This window comes from Ambystoma mexicanum, chromosome 1q (genome assembly GCF_040938575.1).
Source record: "Ambystoma mexicanum isolate Mex_15411 chromosome 1q, UKY_AmexF1_1, whole genome shotgun sequence".
NCBI lineage: Eukaryota > Metazoa > Chordata > Amphibia > Caudata > Ambystomatidae > Ambystoma > Ambystoma mexicanum.
In genome coordinates, this window is record NC_090922.1 from 427,225,605 (window position 1) to 427,247,825 (window position 22,221).

Genomic DNA, 22,221 nt, shown 5'->3' on the forward strand with positions numbered 1-22,221 from the left:
CAATGGAAAGGGGGAATGGTAAATGAGGGCGGCTTTGACATGTAGGCAGGGTTAAGGTCGCAAAAGGGACCAATGTCTGCTGGTGGAGAAAAGTACAGTGTTTATGGCAGGTGGGCGGGGCCAAGTTGTCAGGGGAGGCTCAGCCAATCGGTTGCGGTGGGAGGGAAAGTAGAGCGTTTGTGGCAGGTGGGCGGGGCTGGGCAGCTGGAGAACGGTAGCGGCGGCGGTGAAAGTTCTAAGGAGGAAAGAGTGGACTCTGGCAGCGAGCCTGAAAAGGGGATAGTGCCGGGGAGTTTGTCATGAGTCCCTGAGCCCGCTCGGGGGCCGTGCCCCACCACCCCCATGACCACCGCCGAGCGAGGCGGCAGCGAGGAGCTGGACTTCAGGCTGCTATTCGGGGAGGAGGCTCCACAGGCGTCATTGGGCCCCGCAGGTGAGCCAAAAGCTGCCCGGGGGCGGCGCGTGGTCAGTAAACAGCCAGGGGCGAAGTGTCTGGTGTCACCGGGACCTTGTGTACGGTGAGGTAGACGTCATGCGCGGCCCCTCCCCTGCTGTGAGTCGCCCCTCCCATGTCCAGAGGGCGCTCACCGGTATTGTATAGGAGATAAATGGCTTTATTAGGATATGGAGGGAAGACCTCTCCCATGTCAAGCTCTAATCGCTGTTCTTTCTTTGCATTCTTCTGTAGGTTAAGTAAGGGTTTCGTATAATTTGTTGTCAGTGATGCTTTTATTGTGGGCGAGTAAGGCTTTTGGGTAATTAACAACCCCATTAAAGGTTTAAGAACTTTATTGGGGTATTTGGAGAGGTTACTAGGTTTGGCATGCTAACGCTGTTAAGAAAAGCACCAAATGAGGGCACAGTTAAGGACTTTATAAGGGGACAAAATGTCACAGTACGGACGGTGTTTGACAGTTTAACGCGGAGAATGGCGAAGGCATGCGTTTGTGTTTTGGGAAGAAAGCGGGCAGGGCGATTCTGGTCAGTGTCGGGGGCAGTACGTACCAGGCCATTCGGTAATTAGATTAATTTTGATGTTTGTGGTAAGTGTTCACCCAGGATAGAAGCCGATATGATTACTTTGCAGCTGCAATCCATATACGTGTTTTTATTTGCCTCTTAAAAAGTGCTCCTACCCGTTCGTTCACGTGAGCTCCATCCCATGACTGTAAACTCCATGTATGCAATGTAAACCGTGCCGCGCTGCTTGTGTGCCGTGGAAGCGAAATGCCGCGGTAAAAGGAGCCACACGAGACTGCCCATATGATCAGTGCGTTGGCTAGTCCCCTTCATCGCGCCACGTTTGTCCAGATGCACTTGTGTTTGTAGTTCTATAAAAGTCGAATGTTCAGTTATTTCTTCAGTGCATTCACAAGCCTGGTCCACCGATGTCCTCATTTAAAGGGATGCTTTCGAATCATACTGTAGTGCAAAATTATGTTGGGCAAAAACTTTATTTGCGTCAAACGGTAGTCATTTTTGGAAGGAGAGTCTGGGGGTGGTACCTCCCAGTTCAATGATTTAAGGAAAGGCCGGGGCGCTTGTAATATATTTTTCCTTTGGTGCTGCACCAATATTTGGCCTGAATTAGTGGTTTTCCATCTGTGGGGCTGGCCCACCTGAAGGGAGGTGGAGGGCATTTGGTGGGTATTGGCTTCTTAAAAAAAGATTATGAGGACTGCTTTTCATTAAAAAATAAATATATAAGTAGTTATAGCTTGGGGAGTTAAGGGGTTGCATAAATAATTTTTTACTCAAGGGGGACTCGGTATTAACACTTTTGAATACCACTGCTGAAGAAGGATTTGGGCCAGAGCTCGGTTCGCGCCTAGGAACGTAAAACAAAATTGGTTAAAAATACATTTTACAGCACAAAAAATGTACAATTGTTTCTGTAGCGTAACTGGTGACAAAAATCCTATAGATGCCAGTTCAACAACAGAATGTAACACCACATTTTTACAATGCTAGTGCCCACCATATAAGCAAGCCAGCCTTGTTACTGATCTGTAAGAACTTTACAGGAAGATGCCAGTAATTCCACTGTAAAACATTATCCTGGCGGCTGTGCCCAATAAATACCAGTATTGCTACTATAGGAACACACGTTCATGATGGTTGTGCCAGCATGTCACTGCAGGGACACTTTTTATGGTGCATGGGCATTTTTTGCCAACATTGCCCTTTGAAAATCGTTTGATGCTGCCTGTGTAGTGTGTACATTATATGCCAGTAAGGCACCTTCCCAACCAAGCATGCGCATGTGCAGTGCCAGGGGAAGACATGGGATGGCTGTACAGTAGGCTAGTTCCTCACCTTGCGCCCCCACTCACCTCCCAGAGCCATCATTTAGGGAGACGTGTCCTGAGCACAACTCCTCCCACCCCCAAAACCTAGCATTGGGGCCATCACATGACTTACACGTCTCTGTGAGTTTGAAAGGGTAGCAGTAACTCTTTAGTTGCAAATGGCAACAATTCTCTCTAAATGAACAGTAATGTTTGGGTGATGAGAACTAGCGGCTTTTGCATCTAAAAGCCCCCACACAAGTTCAATCAGTTTATTAGATATTTGCATCTTTTCTGAAGACATTTTAAAAGGAGTTGCGAAATAACTCCTTGCTTCCTTTTACATTTTTTGTTTCCATGATGTCTGTCTGACATGCATAAAGCATGTGTGTTTTTTTGTGTTTTTTTTGTGTTTATTTGTTTTTTTTAAAGGAAATTCAGGCTTTCTTTACATTGCGCATACTTACAACCTTCAAGTTGTGTCTTTAATGCTTGAAAGTAATTTGCAGTACCAAGTGGGGAACGATTATGCTTGCGTTAGTGTTCTGTTGCATGTGTCTACTTTCATGCAGAATGAGCCATGTAAAGCTACAATTGTACTCCTTTTGGCGTATACTGTTTTTACGTGGATTTTTATAGATTTCATTTGCCAACCAAAGCTGAGAAGATAATTGGTCAATCAAGGGTTTACATTACAGACTGGGCTAAAACCCAGCAAGTGTGTGACCTTCAGTAAATCATTTTTTTATTACTATACCTTATCTGCTAAAATTGAGCCAATTGAAGAGATTTGTTTATAGTAAGAACGTTTTGGAAAAACCTCAGTCATAGTATAACGGACTATACACGTGGCTCCATTTATAATAATTACCATTCATATGCACACCCCATAGTTATTGGTCTCTTGATATTACATTATTTCAGTGTAATTCCTTATGATGCACTAGAGCAGTGTTGTCCAACATGCGGCCCGTGGGTGGCACTGCGGCCCTCCAAGCCATTTTATGTAGCCCTCGAAGTCCAAGAGCACAGACAAAGCATTAGGGTTACTTTTTTTGTACGTTTTGTATTTATTTTATACGCAGCAAGCGTAGTGGCTGCAGTTTCAGGGTAGGAATTGTAGTCCACACACATTACGATTTCCATTGGCTGAGAAACAGCCAATGGAAATACTGTTACCATACAAGGCACGTTGTAGTAGTGTAAATAAATAAATAAAATAACTAACTGCCTTGCATCGTAACAGTATTTCCAAAAGCTGTTTTTTGGCCAATGGAAATCATAATCATGTAATGTGTGTGGGTGGAGTGACGGACACACAGCGCCACCTTCACACATCTGCGTTGCCGAGCCCAGGGCAGAGTGCTACGTGCGGTGCACGCCGAGGCCTAGTTCTCCTTGCCTCCAGCAGTGGGAAGTACTTCCTGCCATATTTTCCGACGTATGTTTGCGGCATGCAGTGCTTTTGAGCCTCTGAGATACTGCTGGCCAGATGCACCGAAACACAAGTATCTGGCCAGCAGTATCTCGGAGGCTCAAAAGCAGGGTGGGTTGCCTTAATGTTTGAACATCCCCCATCGGGAGGGAGGGTACAATTTGCACCACTTTTTGGAAAAAACCTCCCCCTTGGCTACTGCTCAAATCGCATCACAAAAGGAATGAATTCCCACATAATTTTACCGCATGTGGGAATTAATTCCTTGCCAAAATGGCCAGGCAACACAATCACGCCATCCACACCCGGAAAAAAGCAGCACAGCAAGTAAAATGCCTGGGGCTCCATCCAGTTTCTGTTTTTGCAATTACAAGTGCTAACCTGGATGAGGCAGAACAGCCCTTGGGAGGTGACCGTGCCTCTGTTGGAGGAAGGCCAGCTGTGGGAGTGAATTTTCAGAGCCCATAACAGACAGCATGAGGTAATTTCCCTCCCTGTGGCCCTCGGGTCAGCTGGAGTGATTCGATTACCAGCACACCGGCCACCCCTGGGTGCTGGGAGAGGAGGGCACCCGGCAATGTCTAGTTCTTCATACTTTAAGATTGTGCTCACATTGTGTTTCTTCAATTGGGTTCAAAATTGGGTGATCGCTTTTCCCCATTTTATCTTTTGAATTGGATTATGCTTCTTTCATTAGCACAGAAGTAATGAATGTGTATTACAGAGATAAGATGCTATATGTATTAGGCAAAATGCACAGGCAGCATCAATCATTAACACAGAAGTAACGCATGTGTATTAGAGAGATAAGCTGCCATATGTATTGGGCACGCTGCACATGCAGCATCAATCATTATCACAGAAATGATGAATGTGTATTAGAGAGATAAGCTTCCATGTGTATTGGGCACAATGCACAGGCAGCATCAATCATTAACACAGAAGTAATTAATGTGTATTAGAGAGATAAGCTGCCATATGTATTGGGCACGCTGCACATGCAGCATCAATCATTATCACAGAAATGATGAATGTGTATTAGAGAGATAAGCTTCCATGTGCATTGGGCACAATGCACAGGCAGCATCAATCATTAACACAGAAGTAATTAATGTGTATTACAGAGATAAACTGCCATATGTATTGGGCACACTGCACAGGCAGCATTAATCATTACCACAGAAGTAATGAATGTATATTACAGAGATAAGCTGCCATATGTATTGGGCACAACACTGCACAGGCAGCATCAATCATTAAGACAGAAGTCATGAATGTGTATTACAGAGGTAAGCTGGCATATGTATTGGGCACACTGCACATGCCCAGGCAGCGTTAATCATGCTTTGTAAAGGACAATGTTGGCCTAAATTGGGAACAGCCAGGATAAACATGTTACTACAGAGGCATATTTTGGGCACAACCAGAATGGGGATGTGTTACATCAGTGACAGTGCTGTCTTACACTGTGGACACATAGATAACTAAAATGTGTTGTGTTGTAAAATGTTCTTGTCTGCTATTGGTGACATGGAATTTTCATGTTCCCCTTTCAAACTGATTATAAACGTATGGCTTTTTGGTCAGTTTTTCTGCTGTAAAATGCACTATTTCAACCCCATATTTGAAAAAAAAAATTCTTGGAGGTGGAACCCCCCCCAAACCTTCCCTAGATCCTTATAGCTCCCTTGCTACATTCTGTCCCCCCACTATTTCAGGAAAAAATATGAACACATACACACTGAAAGAAATAACAAGCAACTGACCTCGGATCATTTGATCGAGGGCCTCCCTTAGATACTCACTGCCCCCGACACCAAAAGCTATCTTTGGGACAGCATGGCGCATCACTTCCTGTAATGCTATTGTGTCAAAGATCACACAATATTGCTTTTTAATATACTGCTTTGGGTGAGGTTGTTGACTTTTGGCTCGCTGACCCACAGGGTGACAAAAAGTTAATGCTTCAGCCCCACATTCAAAAAGGTTGGACAACCCTGCACTAGAGTATCTTTTGATTGTTTTGTTTACTGTCCCTTCTGGCAATATCAATAAATAAAACGGGGAAGGGGGTCTCCCATTTCTTGAGAGGTAGGTCCATGCAAATACAGGAACCAACCATGCATACGTAGTCGCCCACAAAAGCTCATGCACAAAACCTATATTTAATTCACAAAAGATACACACACGCTTTATTTTCACAAGATATGGTGTCAAGTGCACCCAATTGTAACATTTTCATGTGGAGCCCTATATGCTAGCATTGTCCTATAAAACGTCTTCGTTCTGCCTCTGCCCCCTATGCCAAGCCTATAGTTTGCTCTTATTTTAATGGCAAGGTTTTAATGGCGAGTGGTTCCATAGCCAATGCAAAGATCAGTGGGAACATCAAACTGCCTTGCCTAGTGCCATTCAGCTCTATTATTGGATGCTTCAGAACACAGCAAATTCTAATTACCACTGAAGCAGGTTGATAGAACGCTCAAACTCAATTCCCAGCACTGGGCCAAAACCATATGCCCTCAAAAGTGCTGCAAGGTATTCCCCTGTCTACTTGAAGCAAACGCTTTGTGGCTATCTAATGATCAAATAGAAAATGCGTCCTTTCACTTTCCACCCTGCTCGAGAATATTTATGGTTCATTGGATATTGTCATACAGAATTCCTGTTTAAAAAAAATCTGGGTTAATGAATGTAGATTTTCCACCAGTCGTGTGGCCAGAATTTTCGCTTCCACGTTTAGGATGGTGATCGCCCTAGAGGAGTGAGAATCAGTAAAATCTTCCCCTCCTTCGGGATAAGGACAGTGAAGGGAGCGACTTATTTACTCTGCTGTGGGCTCTGGCTGCGCTACATATAGCGCGGATTCAGAGAGGACTTCACACTGCAGCTGCCTGCTGAACAGTTTACTTCACCGTTCTACCGCCGTAGCTGAGGCTTTAGCCAAAGCTGTAGCTCCACCCCTTCCAGGAAGTGGCAGTATAAAGGACAGGCGGAGCTACCCTTGCGGCGTTAAGACTGCGCCAGTGAAGGGCGCGACTTACTTACTCTGCTGTTGGCTGTTAGATGTTTGGGTTCTGGGTGCAAGTGCCCGCCCATAATCCACAACACTGTTACTACGAGAGAATCTGGTGACTGGAGACTGTGGGCGTTGAGCCTTTGATCCGGGTACGCCATCAGAAGCCGCTAAACCGGAATAGAACACAAATCAACAAGCCAGCCAGGGAGCGAATCCCAGAGCGGCCTGAGAGACTGACGGATACTGCTGCCTGTAGCCACCTACGACATCAAAACTACAAATCTTTAAGAACAAACAACCTCCGGAGAGGAGGAGGGACACTGGCTCCGTAGTCAGCGCACACGGAGTGAGGACAGCAGACTTGAACATCGCAGTCCATTGAAACACCGTAAAAACGGGAAGATACTGGGCAAACACACAGATGTACTGTATGCACCTGACACCTCCTAAAGCCCATAATCATACTCTAAACGCATCAAAGTCATACACAAAGGAAATGCCATTAATATCTGGACTCGTTGATATCATTATCAAACACCCTCCCCCCCCCCACAAGACAAAAGAAGAAGCCAGGAAAACGGAACACTTACTGACGGGCCAGCGCAGGTGGCTTCTCTAGCTCTCCTGGAGAGAGATAGCCGCTGGGTGCTCGACTTGTGAAAACAGTGCAGCCGCGAGAAGGAGCCTGCTGAGGGGGGTTCCACGGTGATACTGATGGAAGGCCTCTCAGGAGGGGGGATTTTCCCGAAGCTAGAGTCCACTGAGGCTGTGCCCTCGGCACTGAAGCACGGGGACGAGCCACAGCCATCCGCGCAGGAGCCAAAGTGGGTCCCTCTGGGCGAAGGGGGGAAGGCTTCCACCAACGACCCCCCTCCCCCATCTGAACAGGGTCCTACTAGGGAACCAAACGCAGGACTCAACGGCATTGGCCCCTGAGGCATGCAAGGGGCTAGCGGAACGGAAGCCTCTTGGGGGAAATGGAGGAACCACTGATCTGCCGACCCCAGCGGTGGTGGAGGAAGTTTCCCATCGCAAGCTGACTGCTGACAGGACTAAAACCAACCGCGACTGGAGGGAGGGTGGAGCTCCAGTGCTCGCGGGAGGAGGTGGGAGGGGATAACCAAAATGGTGAAAGGGCAACGCCGATTCCAAACCCAGAGCCACCAGACGTGAATACTGAAGACTCACTCCCAGACAGTCTTCAAAAGGAACAGCTTGGCCTCCCCAACACCTGACATAAATTGGACAACGGAACAATTGCAAAAACTCAGGGCCATCAAATGTTTTGGGTCTTGGAGTAGCTAAACGTGACCCAATAAAAATTGCCATAGTGGTCCACACTGTAACGGCTAGGGAGGACCTGAAAACTCCTCCATTTACTCCACAGGCTTTGGCCCTGCGGAAATGGGCCCAGGATCTCTCATATGAAAACACTGATGGCTCAAATACAGACACATACTTGGATCAGTGGGAAAACGCACAAAACTGGGGTCCGAAAGAGAGAGACCTTACTAATAAAAAGGCACAAATAATGGATTGTCAAAAAGAAAAGAGGAAGCTTTCTTGAAAAGGAGGATGTGCAAATAAACCATTAAAACGACTTTACAAAAAACACACACCCATCAAAAATGAAGACACTCTAACAGACCCATTATCTAAACGTAAGAACAAGTTGGATTCACCCCTCTCCCCCTCTGGCAGGCCCCCAAAGCTCCATGAACTGGGACACAAAAAAACATCTGGTAACAAAAAAATTCTGGGTCGACAAAAGGCGTCCTGGAAAACTTCTTCCACTAAAGAAGACGGGATCAAACAATTACAAGATTAGAGACACAGATATTCTAGAAGGAACAATAGAAGCCATGGAAACAACGCAACCTATTAATATGGAAAATCAATCTACTCCAAAACAAAACATGGATGGTCACAAAGTGCCTAAATTAACCATCGACACAAAAATAATATGGCACATTGGAAAAGAACCACCAAACAAACGGTTGGAGAACTCTAGGCTTCTGCGCTCCCCGCAACTATCTTATACTAAACAAGATAAGCTTATAAAAGCATTGCAAACCACTAACTTTCCAACATCAAGACAACACCAGGACACCCTAGAAGCACTCGGATGGACAACCAATGACAGGGCTATTACAATGGCGGCATCAAAAGCGGATGGTCCGACGGCACACCCAGTAGAAGGGAACAAAGCTTCACTGGCAGAACCACCATCAGAAAGGCCTCAGGAATTCCTGACTCACGGGACACCATCAAACCGTGATCCATCACCAAAATGAAAAGGGAACCAAGCAAAACAGAACGATAGAAAGGAATCACAGGAAACACAAACTTCGCCACCTACTCTACATATGCCCCGGAAACCCAGTACTTCGAGTGAACCAGGCAGGGGTCTAGGAAATCAAACCCCCAACAAAAAAATTGATCTCTTTTCCCTAATGTCTACCATAACGATTGTCTTGGCCCCATTCACAAAACTTTATGAGGCACTAAACGACACGTCAAAAGACCTCTTGGCCATGGCACAAACTAGACTATCCTTTCTGGAAGGATTCATCACCTCGAGAGGGATCAAAATAAACCAAAAACAGTTGACAAAACTACTCAAACGGGGCCCGTCTAAAACACGGCCCTGAAAGAGTCATTGTCTCAAACAGAACTACCAAAATTAAAAACATATCACTTCTTGGCGCAAAACAACAACCTGCGGTCGGAAACACTGACCGCGAGCCAGTCAGTATCGGGGAAGCAAGCATTAGCTACACGACTGAAATACACAGGTCAAAGTAAAAGGGGGATAAAAACATGAAAAAAAAACCAGTGCCGACTGCAGGATTGGGTAAGCGAAGTTCAAAAGCAACAATCGCACCCAGAAGCGAAAAAACAAAAAGGGAACCCATTCCAAGGAAAAAGAGTCAAAACGGATGTACGATTCTAGCAAAGGAAATGCCGGTCTGGCCGCACCAAATTCAGGGGCAAGAAAAAAGAAAAGGAAGCTGTCACATCGAAACAACTGGCCCCATTGTTTGAAGACAGAACTCATAGAAAAGGAACACCTGGAACAGAACAATCAAAAACAGACTACATAACTTACGAGGATTCGCAGCATGAAGAAACATTAATGGAACTCGCCCTCGCCATGACACAAGATTCACGAGAGACACAGACCAGGACCTCACACTGAAGGGCAACAGGAAACTTAAAACAAGAGACCCCGGATAGCCCAAATTTAGGCGAACCTGTAAAAAAATCACCATCTGCGACCCTGAATCACCAATCTTCTTCACATTGGAGGACAAAAAGAACAAAACAATTGAAAAAAGGGGACAAACTCGATTCATTGAAAAAGAAAAGCCGAGGTATAAAAACAGAGGGGCAAGGAGTCACTCCAGAGAGCGACCACCTACACACCGTGGAGCTAAAACAAAAAGGGAACCCATTCCAAGGAAAAAGAGTCAAAACGGATGTACGGTTCTAGAGACGAGGTCTACTACAAATACAAAGAGACCCTCTGATCGAAGCGACTTCACAAGCAAAAGGAAATGCCGGTCTGGCCGCACCAAATTCAGGGGCAAGAAAAAAGAAAAGGAAGCTGTCACATCGAAACAACTGGCCCCATTGTTTGAAGACAGAACTCATAGAAAAGGAACACCTGGAACAGAACAATCAAAAACAGACTACATAACTTACGAGGATTCGCAGCATGAAGAAACATTAACAGAATCTGAATTAATGGAACTCGCCCTCGCCATGACACAAGATTCACGAGAGACACAGACCAGGACCTCACACTGAAGGGCAACAGGAAACTTAAAACAAGAGACCCCGGATAGCCCAAATTTAGGCGAACCTGTAAAAAAGATCACCATCTGCGACCCTGAATCACCAATCTTCTTCACATTGGAGGACAAAAAGAACAAAACAATTGAAAAAAGGGGACAAACTCGATTCATTGAAAAAGAAAAGCCGAGGTATAAAAACAGAGGGGCAAGGAGTCACTCCAGAGAGCGACCACCTACACACAGTGGAGCTAAAACAAAACCTTTGCTAAATAAGCAGAGCTCACCCAGTAGAGAGAACAGAGGTCCGACAAAATGGAAATCTTGAGTGCACACGAAAGCAGAGCCCACAAGAAGATATCAGGGCCAAAGACTACCCTTTAAAAGGTCAACATCAAGGGCTCAGGACATAAGGCAGGAAAAGAGGGCTTGTATGTCAAGAGAACTACAAAAACTCGCACATTTCAACTAAAACGAGCGAGGGGAACAGAAAGGGGTAAAATCTTAAACCGAAGATCAATACTGGTACTTTTCCACCAAATACATACCCTTCGGGTCAGATGACATTGACATAATAGTTCATAGATGAGAAAGCCACAGACAGTCTACCTGCACATAACATCACGTTTGGTCAGAAAAACATTAAGAGAAGCTAGATACAAGCTAAAAGATCTAGCCCTCGATCTAATGGAGGTGGAGCATCAAAGGAGTGAGGAGAGAAAGAACATCCATAGAACAAGTGACAGATCAATTCCCGCTACCGAAACCGACCCAATGTACAAACACGGAAGACAAAACCATGATGAGCGCCAAGATTCGAGGGAGATAAATGGAAAATCGAGAGGGGACGCTAAGGAAAGTATTGACCATCGGCCACAATCAAGCCCAAAGAGGCCGCCGAGAAAACTCAAGAGAGAGGACGAGATCAAGGAATGTTAAACGGGACCAAGTGAAACAAAGATACACTAGCATCTTTGAACAAGACAGGCAAATGGCCTGGGGTCGGCAAACAGATGAGCCTCTAATCAAAGTAAATTGACATAGAGAATTATTCTTGGAAAAGGAGAGGGTCCCTCCTGGGCGCCAACAAAACTAGGAAATTACCATAGATCAAAACAGCCCCAAAGCAGACACAGAGAATATAACCAGGAACTAAGACAAAACCTCGTAAAACAAGACCAAAAGAAATGGGATTGGCTACCGAAGTTTTGGCCTCAACCCAGAGTTACTAGCCATAAAAAGTCCCTTATACAATCGGGGGCTACAAAACAAAAAGAAACCATCATAGCAAGATAAGATAGCAAACAAGATAACTATGGGCTCATGGAACACTCGTTTCTCGCACCTCATGAGGCCATCGGATTTAAACCTGGGAGATTTTGACATCCTGTGCCTGCAGGAGACCTGGGTGTGGCAACAACCGGTTATGAGGTCGCCTTTTCGTCAGCTATTAAAGGACCAATGGGTCGCCCACGAGCGGGTCTGATCAGCGCAGTTCGAACAGGAAGCAATTTGGAGTTTGAAAAAATCCTGGTAAGAGACACTTTCATCCTGGCAATAGTGATCCTTTACAGAGAAGATCCACTTAGATCTCAAGACAGGAGAAACAAACGGTACCTGCTGCTTAACTCTATTGGAACCCAAAAGAAGAAGCGAACATCGCTTTTACAAACAAGATCGAAAAAATACTAGACAACGCTTTTCAAGAGTTCACGATGGACCACACAAATAATATGTGGCGACTTGAGCACAATACTCGACTGTAATGGCTTGAAGAAAGACACAAATGGTCCAAATCAGAGGTGCACAATGGGCTCAAAGCATGGATGAAGGAGACCTACATAACTTACACAAAAAACTCGCAAAGCATATCTAGACCACGTTTATGTTTCAAGAGACTTGCTGTCAAAGATCACAACTTTCGAAGTGGTGAGAACGCTACACAGTGACCAAAACCTTTTGAAAACTGAATGGGATTTGGAGACATCTCTAAACCCCCCTCGTAGAGAAAAAAATTACCTATAACGTAGAAGTTAATGAGGGAGGAACAAGACTGAAGCTATACTCAACAGCAATAAAAGAAATTGCAAAAAGATACCAACAGGTCGGCCTAGCAGAAAAAGATTGTGAGAGAGAGCAGATTCCAGACTACTGCCCCCTGCTAGACCCGTTCCTTCAAAGGGCGGGTAACAAACCTCACACAGCCCACAGCCATACGAATCATCAATTACTAAAATCAAAAAGAACAATGAGGACGGCAACAAGAAAAGCGAAAAAAATTCCAACAGTTGCTAACATGGAAGCAGCTTGACACGCAAGAAATAAGTACAAGTATTAGCTAAAACTCTAGCAACTCACTCTATACCAACAGGACACAGAAAAAATGCTATCGACCGTAAGTGGGAAACGGGCGAGAGCCTTCTGGTCACTGATCGACACAAAGGGAAGAGTCACGCAAGAGGCAATGTCAAATCACGTGCCTGAAAAAAGGTGGATTACGTACTTTTCGAAGCTGTTTAAGCTGCCTACGGCCGCGACTTATGTCAAACCAAACAAACCCAAAACATGGGACGTTGAACAAAACATTGAGGCGATATGTGACAAGATCGCTAAACTGAAAACATTGCAAGCTCCAGGCCCTGATGGGACCTCCAATGTAGATCTAAAATCAAACACTGAAGTTTGGGCTGTCTTGATCAGCGACATCTTCAAAAACTGTGCCTTCTGACGATCGATTCCCCAATCTTGGAAAACCGCCAATGGTGTGCCCAATCACAAAAAAGGGGATAGGGGCGACCCGACCAACTATCGCCCCATCGCTCTACTGGACACAATCGGCAAAATCTTTGGGTCTTTCCTCCTCGACAAGTTCAAAGCTTGGGTAATCACCTCAAAGGGACACAATCCTTTCCAATCAGGCTTTAAAAAAAACCTGGGGACGGCCGTAAATATCTTTATCCTGAGCATCTTAAAAGCAAAGTTCTGGAAGGAGCCCTGAAAATTGCCCTAGCCTTTATAGACCTCTCACAGGCCTTTAACAAGGTAAATCGGGAACCAAATGGCAGTGCCCGGATTCGATATTGAATCCGATCAGGGAATTACATACTGACACGTCAGTGAGGGTGCGTCCGAGTGATACAGGTCTTCGTTTTTTCTGGAAAAATCATGACCTTTCGAGGAGTAAAGCAAGGCTGTCCCCTGGCACCGGCACTTTACAATGCCTACATTGGCGACATCAGTGAAATGGAAACGGACATCCGTACTTTTCCCCCTTCACCTGGGAAAGAAAAAATACACAGATTGGTCTATGCAGACGATCTCATTCTCATAGACCAAACTGAAATCGGCCTACAAAGAAAACTGTCGAGCTTACAGAAATACTTCCAACGAAATGATCTAGAAAGTGTCAACGCTTCAAAAAGAAAGTGGAGAAAGCATCTAATAAGAAAAAACCTGAAGGTTGCGCTCTGGAAACAGTTTAGTTTTTTAGGTACCTCAGAGTGATATTCAACCTACACCAAAAAGAACTCCCAATGCAGGACTTCCTGCTTACTAAAATCACAATGCTTATGGCTCAAGCTATGAGAATGATCAAAAAATGTGGACGCTTCTCCCTTTAAGCTTCAATAAATTTCTATAAAGCAAAGGTTGCGCCGGCCATAGTTTATGGCGCTGAATCCATGCCGATGATTCCACTCTGAATTTGGCAAAAACCTGAAGCGTGCTACTGGAGGAATCTCTTGATTCTGCCTTCTTCTACTGCAATTGCAGTAGTGAGAAAAGAGCTCAGCCTGACCTCGCTGGAAGGAACAGTAAATTTAAATGGTCTGCTTTTTCGAAAAATCCAAACGTCAAACCAAATATTGTTTGAACGTATGCGAGAAGAAAAGAACAAAGGCTCAAATGTGATGCTGAATGAATGGAAGACCAGAAACATCTGTCTCTTAGAAGATATCGGCAGCTCGCAAAAAGAACTAGATGGCAATCCAAAAAAGACAGCAAAAAAACTGAAAGAATGGGATTGGTGTCAGGCGTTGGACAAGGCGGAAAACAACAAACTCATTAAACATCTGCCACTGGACGTCCGGAAGGTAAACCAACTGATGCCATATCTATAAAATTTCCAAACAAGAGACTCTGTTCGACATTCTTAAGAGCTCAGTTAAATCTGCTGAAAACCAACGAGATCCAGAAAGCCAGGGGGATCTCGCTATAAGACAAATGTAGGTTCAGTGAAAGAGATAAAACAGAAACCATAAGACACCTACTTATCCAGTTCCAGAGTCTGGTGGAAGTGAGAAGAAAATATATGGGACATCTGTTCACAGACTTCAGACTACAAAATAAAGATCATTAGTGGAGTTTTCTGATGAACGGTACAACAACCAAATCAGTAATCGCTGTAGCAAACTTTCTGGAAAGTTTGAACCTGGACAATAAACGCTAGGCCATCACAGGGGAAAGGGAGCTACTAATTCTTCCCACTCGAAGGATCAAACTTTAAACAGAGGCACTGTATGCCATTTCTCTAACTCTCTTCAGATCACGCAACACTTGTAAAAACTGGTAAACTTAGTTAAATCAAGTATAAAAAAAAAAAATAAGGACAGTGAAAGTTTGTGTCATTGTGGGCATGGTCATTCCGGTTTTCTGGTATTTATTGAAATGTTTCACTGGGCAGTCCGTCGCGTAGGGTTTAAAACTTGATGGAGAATCCGTCAGGACCAGTAGTTTTTCTTTTTTTGTTTTTTTTCTTTTATTTAACTTTCCAGGGCCAATATCGCCATCTCAACCTCCGTTTTCGTTATGGGGCTTCCAGACCCTCCTGTTCTTCCTCTGACAGCCCTTATAGCCCCACAGCACTTATATAAGCTCTTTGTGTCTTTTGGTCCCGCTTCTCAGCCCCCCCACCCATGAGGTGTGTTAAGAATTGCCCAGTAGTCCACCCCCTCCCTTCTCTCCCCCCCCATCAACCCCAAACTATTCCTTTGTGCTTCGATACGCTTAATCTTGATTGACAAAAGCTGTTTAGCTTCATCATCTAAGGTCTTATAGGTCTGATTAGAGTGCAGTAAGGTACCAACTGTGCGTTGCGCTATGGGCACTTCAGTTTGGCCCTCTCTATCCTCAACTGCCTCTGCCTGTAGCAAACCTGTTTCTGAAGTCACTTTTCTTGATCAAATACTACTACTTCCAGTGCCAGCCTACGTTTTTCCCCGTTCATAACAGAGGCTGTGGTTCTATAGATAAACTCTCCTCTCATAATGGCTTTCATCGCATCAGTGTGCCATAGCTTATATTGGGGGGCCTTCATTCAATTCAAGCTATTCTGTAATAGCTTCGGCTATATCATTCTTTCTTAATAACTGCACCTTTTAGCACTTTATCTCGCAATTCCCGGGTGGTCAGATTGGGGAAGGATTCTGGAACAAACGATCAAACTGACGCCACTCCTTGAATAAGACATTTTAATTTTTTTTTTTTTTTTTTTTACTTTTAAGGAATTCAGAACAGGAGCATTGTTTTGTAGTCCCATCTTAATTTTTAAGATGATGATCTGGAACACTCTTGAAATGTCCATCTGCATAATTATGCAGGAATTATTTGAGCAAACATATTTCGTGGTAAATACAGGAATTTGAGTAAAACCACCCCCTGATGATCCAATAGAAGCACAGTGGTGAAACGCGTGTTGAGGGTGGTAATCAATGACACACAATTAAAAAGGGAAAGCAAATTATTCATTTCCAGGGTGAAAAAAGGATAAACTATAAACAGTTGAAGATAACTAACATATATGTACAACTACACAAGTTCTACATTTCCACACAAGTTATACATTTCCATGGAATATGTTATGTAAGGCAATTTTGACTAATAACTACATCAAAGGATTTTGTCATTTACCTTTCTGAATTTGCATTGATGATTTAAAAATTATAAGCTGGCGCAATTTGTTTGACTCTTGTGAGAAAGATATACATTGAGAATCAGTCACATTATTTGGGCCACTCTTTGAATTGGGCAGCCACAATATTTGGATCACTCTTTGGCGACAGCTTTCAACAAAATTACAATTAAAAGATTCGCCATTAAGGTTGACCTTTGTCTGCATCTTCATGTTAACAAGTATGTGGAAGGAATGCCTGCCCTCTCGCCTTTTATTTGCCCCCGTTATGGATCCCTGTTATGCTCGATTTATGCTTGATTCAAAATGGCGCGGGCGCACAATGCATTCTGGGAGCACTTTGAGCCATGTTGGATATTTACTTCACACCGCAGTGAAAGGCTGCACACATTTTGCGGAAGTGTTAGATTCACAGTGCTGAGACAAACATGCTTTTCCAAACCTGGTATGAGGTGAAGGCCATTTCTGCTGGGAAAGCTAATGTTGTTATGGCTTGCTACTGTTCTCCGTCGAGTGTGTTTTTAGATCAGGGAGGCCCTGCGTTCCTTAAGGGGAGCTTTCGATTGACCCAGCTGGCAACCGATGGCTGTTCCTCAACTGCGCAGGTGCAATTTCCAGAATGTTCGAGAATTAACTCCCCATTGTGGAGTGTGTATATATGCGGAAACCCGGAGGGGGTCAGGTGAGACTTCAGCCAGAGAAGGACGCTCTGTCTGGCCTTCCTGTGAGCTGTGGTACTCTCGGCCTGGCTGTCCCCGGGTCTTCCAGCCGCTTCTGGACGAGATGAGGACTTCTATTGCGCTCACGGTGATGTATTTCTTTTTGACTTCTTTACTTCTTCTGTGATCTATGTCCATGTTATTTCTATGTACTTGTAATCTTTGAATAAATAGCCGTAAAGAGCTGATTTATCTTCTAAGAGTGCGTGGTTGTGAGTTATTGCATCTGTCTGTTTATGGTTTATAGCATTTGCTTTATAATTGCATTGATGATTTATGGTTGTGTCGTGCACTTTTCGGGGAGAGCAGTACAATCCCTTAGCATGTACAATGAGCACAGATGACCAAATCTCAGTAAGGGCGGGACATTTAGAAAATATCTCTTTTTGCTGATGGCCTTTTGCTGTACATCACGAGCCCATCAGTCCCATTCCCAGAATTATTGAGGGTTTTGCCGGAGTATGGTTAGGTTGCAGGTATTAAAGATTACTAGTGATCTCTCCAAACAATACAAAGACATCTACCCCCCGCTTATGGAAAGCAGTGAAGGACGATTTCTCCTGTTTGGAGGGTTGACATCTGTTCAAATGAAAGTTCTGCCTAGACTTCTCTTTCTGTTCGCCATGCTACTGTACTGAATCACTTTTTTCCAAGATATCAATTTTTCCAAGATATCAATGGTGAGTTATCCAAATGCATTTGGGACCGTAAGAAACCCAGAGTGGCTTGCAAAATCCCATCTCCCTAAAGAAGGGGGAGGATTGACATTCCTCGATTTTCGGTGCTACTGGTGGTCAGTGTTGGTGGACTTCCTGGGTAATGGTGTCAAAAGATTGTGGGTAGACATAGAAATTGAATGGATCTCCTAATCGGAGGTGAATGACCCATTATGGCGGCTCAGAACCGCAACGCCAACAAAGTATTTCAAAATTCAGATGGAGAATCATCTGGCAAATTTGGAATGGCATCATGGAGTATTAAGGATTTGACCCTTATGACCAAGCCTGCTTAACTCGATCTGGGTCCCTCCATTTAAGATGGATGAAATGGGGCATAACCTCAAAACTAACCTGGTGGCTCTGGGATTGGGGGCGAGTGGGTCAGTGATTTAGAGAAAGGCCTCTTGAAGGAACTAGCCCTTTTACAAGAGGTACTCACAAGAAGAATCAGAATCTTCCACTATCTGAGGGTTAAAGGGACGCAAACAGACTCCATCTGGAGAGTTAAATTAAATTGAGAATTGACTGAGTTCAAGAAAATACTGATATCTGTAGATTCTTTGTGAGGGGTCAGAAATGTAAGGTAGACCACTTGGTAGAGGTTTTTTATAAGATGCCATTTTATTAACTCAAAAGGGTTTGATAAATACATCACAATCCCTACCCTGACCAGGATGTCCTGCCTATCGAAATAGACTCAGGGAAAAACTCTAACAAAAGCAATCTGAAACTGAACAAGGAAACATATGGCAATTAGAATATAACCGATATTTAACAGGTATGTGCAAAATAAACCTGATTGATTTCCAATCAACAGTTAAAAATAGGAAGGTTCTAATGAAAATTCTTCTTGCTCCAAAAAAGTCTTGCACTTGGACTTTGACCAACCCGTCAAAATATTCAACCAATCTTGATCTCTTCACTTGTAGAAGAGAGTTTAACACAACAACTTCTTAGAAAACAAGAACACTTTCACAGTTCATCTGTATCAACAAAAATGCTTTTGTCAGGATGGCTTTACAACAGTTCATAAAATGCTTGCATCAGCAGTTCTGATTTGTCAGGATGATTCCACAACAGTTCACAACAGACTATAGTGGTCTTGCCACGTCTTCCTCAGTCTTTAACCACAACACAGTACTTCAATTACTTCCTCATAGTCCCCTCACCTGCCAGAACTATGACTGCAAAGTCCCTTGCCCTGGTATACTCTCCTGCCAGGACTCAGTGAAAAACTCTTATCACTACTACAAGTACCTCTGTGGTAAAGTTTACTTCAAACAACTTGGCAAAGTCTTTTGACTTTCCACAACTTCAGTTTTGACTACTTCTTCTGAAAGACATGACACACATTGGTGCCGTTTGGTCCACACTTGTTTGCTGTATGCAATGCAGGATATGCTCCTCTCCTGCCGAATACGTTCCATCATGAGGGCAGCTCTTCTTCTCTTGTTTTCCAACTCTTATATTAACGAAGTGCTGATGCTGGCTTTTTCTCACACTTGTTCTTCTTTGGTTTAGACATGCTTGTTTAGGTCGTTTCCAACTATTGCATCTTCAGGGTTCGAAATTAAGATTCAATGAGCAGGTGCTAAAACCAGCTCCTGGGTTCAGGCATCATCCAGTAGGCAGGAGCTACCGATATGGAACCAGGATCAAGTACCCAGCACAGTGTAAATCTAGCATCCACGTGAGATGCACACTTTTTGTCCATTTTGTGCCCTTCTTCTTTATCAGCATTCTCAAATGCTCAATGTTAATGTCACATATGCATGTTTGTACGGCGCCAATTGGCCGGGGGAGCCACAAGTAGCTCCTGGCAGCTTTTGGTTTTAAGCAAACCAGGCTCTCCTAGGCTAGAAGCAGGGAGTTAAATAGCTCCCCTCACTTTTGAACCCTACTTCTTTCTCACTCTGGCAGTAGGGTATACAATATACTTGCTTTTTAATTGCCCTCTCTTTGCTTTGGCAATGTTGGTTCTTATTAACTTGCTTTGGTATTTTCCTCTTTTGGCTTTTGCCATTGTTGTGAAGTGTGTGTGTGTGTGTGTGGTGTCTATAAGGGAAGGACATGTGTTGTGAAGTGCTTGTCCAGGTATGAGGGAAGACTGTGATGTCATGTGGAATTTTGTCCTCTGAATGATAGAATGTATGGGTGAGCGTTCCAAGCCCAGGCAGTTAGGACGCCCCTGCCTGGGTGATGGGAGCCAGTGTTTTGTCCTACTCTATGTATCTTACTTGTATCCATGTAACTTGCTTGTAAAGTACCTTGTGAACCTGATAAACCTTACAAGTAAACCTAAGAAGGCTGAAGGTCACTTTGTAACATTGGCGACGAGCTGGTCAGAAAGAAGGAGAACCTGCGTACAAGGAGAAACCAAGCTGGAGAATCTGCTGCGGAGGGTGCAGAAAGAAAAGGAAGAGTAAGAGGGGGGGACTTCAGGATTCAAAAGCCCCAGGTTAAGCTGGTCCCTTGGCAGTAAGGGAAGGAGCAGGATAAGTAACCCTCAGTTAGTATCCTGAAGGAGGAACATATGGCCTTGTGTAGATCGATGTTGGAGCAGAAAATGGCCGTTCTCTTTTAAAGATAAGGTGTCTCAGCATGAACGTGCTGGAGGGATGCGGTCTTGGGGTTCGGTGCACTAATATAATATGACTTTCAAAGTATGGCGTTAATCGTCTCAGCCCAAGTAGTATGGGCACCCTGCTGGTAGAACATAGTGGTCATCAGTAAAAGCGCAAGGTTAATGGATGATTGTACTTAAGGCGGATCCAGACGCTGTCTGGAGCGGTTGACAGTTGGGCTTGCGTAGCTCTTTACTCTTGAGCGTCTAGATGATAATGGTGACGCCATTAAAGCCGGGAAGGGAGTTGGCGAATGGCTGGAGCGCTGTGTTAATCCAAGAGTCCTTGCTCTGGTGTGCTCGAATGCGGCAGGCATTACATAGCATAGTGTAATGAAGGAGTTTTTTTGGGGGTTTTTTTTTTGACCGAGTACGTAACCTTGAGTGCTGCGATCGCGCGGCACGGTCAAGGGTAGGAGATAGATGCAGAGAAAAGAACCTTACCGCATAACTCTGTTACCAGGAAGAGTCTTCAATGTCTAGATGGGAGTGGTTACGAACTCGGAAGCACTGTGAGTTAGACTTGCTGCAGAGATGACGGAGGTTTCGGTTCGTATACTCGGTAGGTCAAGCCTGCCATCAAGAAGCCCAGTGACAGTTGTGGAACAGATGGTAAGGTGTCCCAACGACACAAAAAAAATAACCAAAGGACGTGTGGTCGACCCGGTTCTGCATAAGTGTAATTATAGTTGGAATGGGAAGTTAATGTTTGATCCTGAGGAACGATGGTAAATATGTTCTCAGCCACTCCAGGAGGAGAGTGGGTATAAATCTCTAAACCTCCACTAGGGTGTTTAGAAATATCGATTTCATATGGTGTCAAAAACTTTAATTGCCGTAGCACTAACTATATTTGAGGAATTCCAGGTTACAGTGTTCGTTATTATGGACATTTATGTACCTAAAGCATGGGGTTTTGATTGGGGAATTCATGTGAAGAAGTTTCGGCATAAATGTGTCTCTATTTGTGAGAGATGTGAGTGCGGCAGTGCTGGAGAGGTCCCAGATGATTGGGGTATTGGTTGTGTATGGAACCTTTAGATATAACATTTTGGAGGATTTGCAGCAGTTAGGGTTGCTCAAAGCGGCATGGACTTTTAGCAGCCTGGTTGATTTTGGTTTGGTGCAAAGTGTGGTTAAGGATCATTGAGCCTGTATATGTTTAGATGTAATCTATTTGAGGCTTTGCAGGTTAAGATTGCAAGGATGCAACATGGACTTGTAGGTTTGGAGACTGCAAGTATTGTTTAGTGCTGGTTAGAGGCTATGGACTTGCAGTGTAAACGCCATAACCTGTTGGTAGGGGTTCATTGTTTAAGCAACACAGTGAATGTGTTTATATTGTTAATGGTCAATGCTCTTAATGTGAGGCTAGGGTGTTGCAGAAATGGTATGATAGTATTTATGGTGTGTGTACGTCATGCTGGGTAAAAGAGTTTGGTTGGTCAGATGGTATGTTAATTACCAAGTCAGTATGTAAGGCACAGAGATGTGTTGTGCCAGATAGATGGGTTTGGTCGGTCTGATGGTATGTGAGATACCAGGTCAGCATGGATGGTATGTATGTGTCATAGCAGGTAAACAGTTGGTAAGAGTAGTCCGGTTAGGGAGGTTTTGTGTGTCTGCGTGTGACTGTGGTATGTGGGTCGCGCAAGGTCAATGGTTGATATACAAGTTATGGGTGATGGATACAAAGCTTAGTTGTCTGGGCGGTGG

At 44.2% G+C, this 22,221-nt stretch overlaps 1 protein-coding gene across 1 annotated transcript in view; it reads left to right on the plus strand.

Moving 5' to 3' along the window:
• The first annotated feature begins 212 nt into the window (after nucleotides 1–212).
• NFATC3 (nuclear factor of activated T cells 3) overlaps nucleotides 213–22,221 on the plus strand; it is a 1,594,447-nt gene continuing 1,572,438 nt past the window's right edge. The window contains exon 1 of the mRNA XM_069639728.1: nucleotides 213–433. Within this exon, the coding sequence (XP_069495829.1) occupies nucleotides 343–433 (91 nt within the window). The 5' untranslated portion in view covers nucleotides 213–342. The remainder of the gene's footprint in view (nucleotides 434–22,221) is intronic.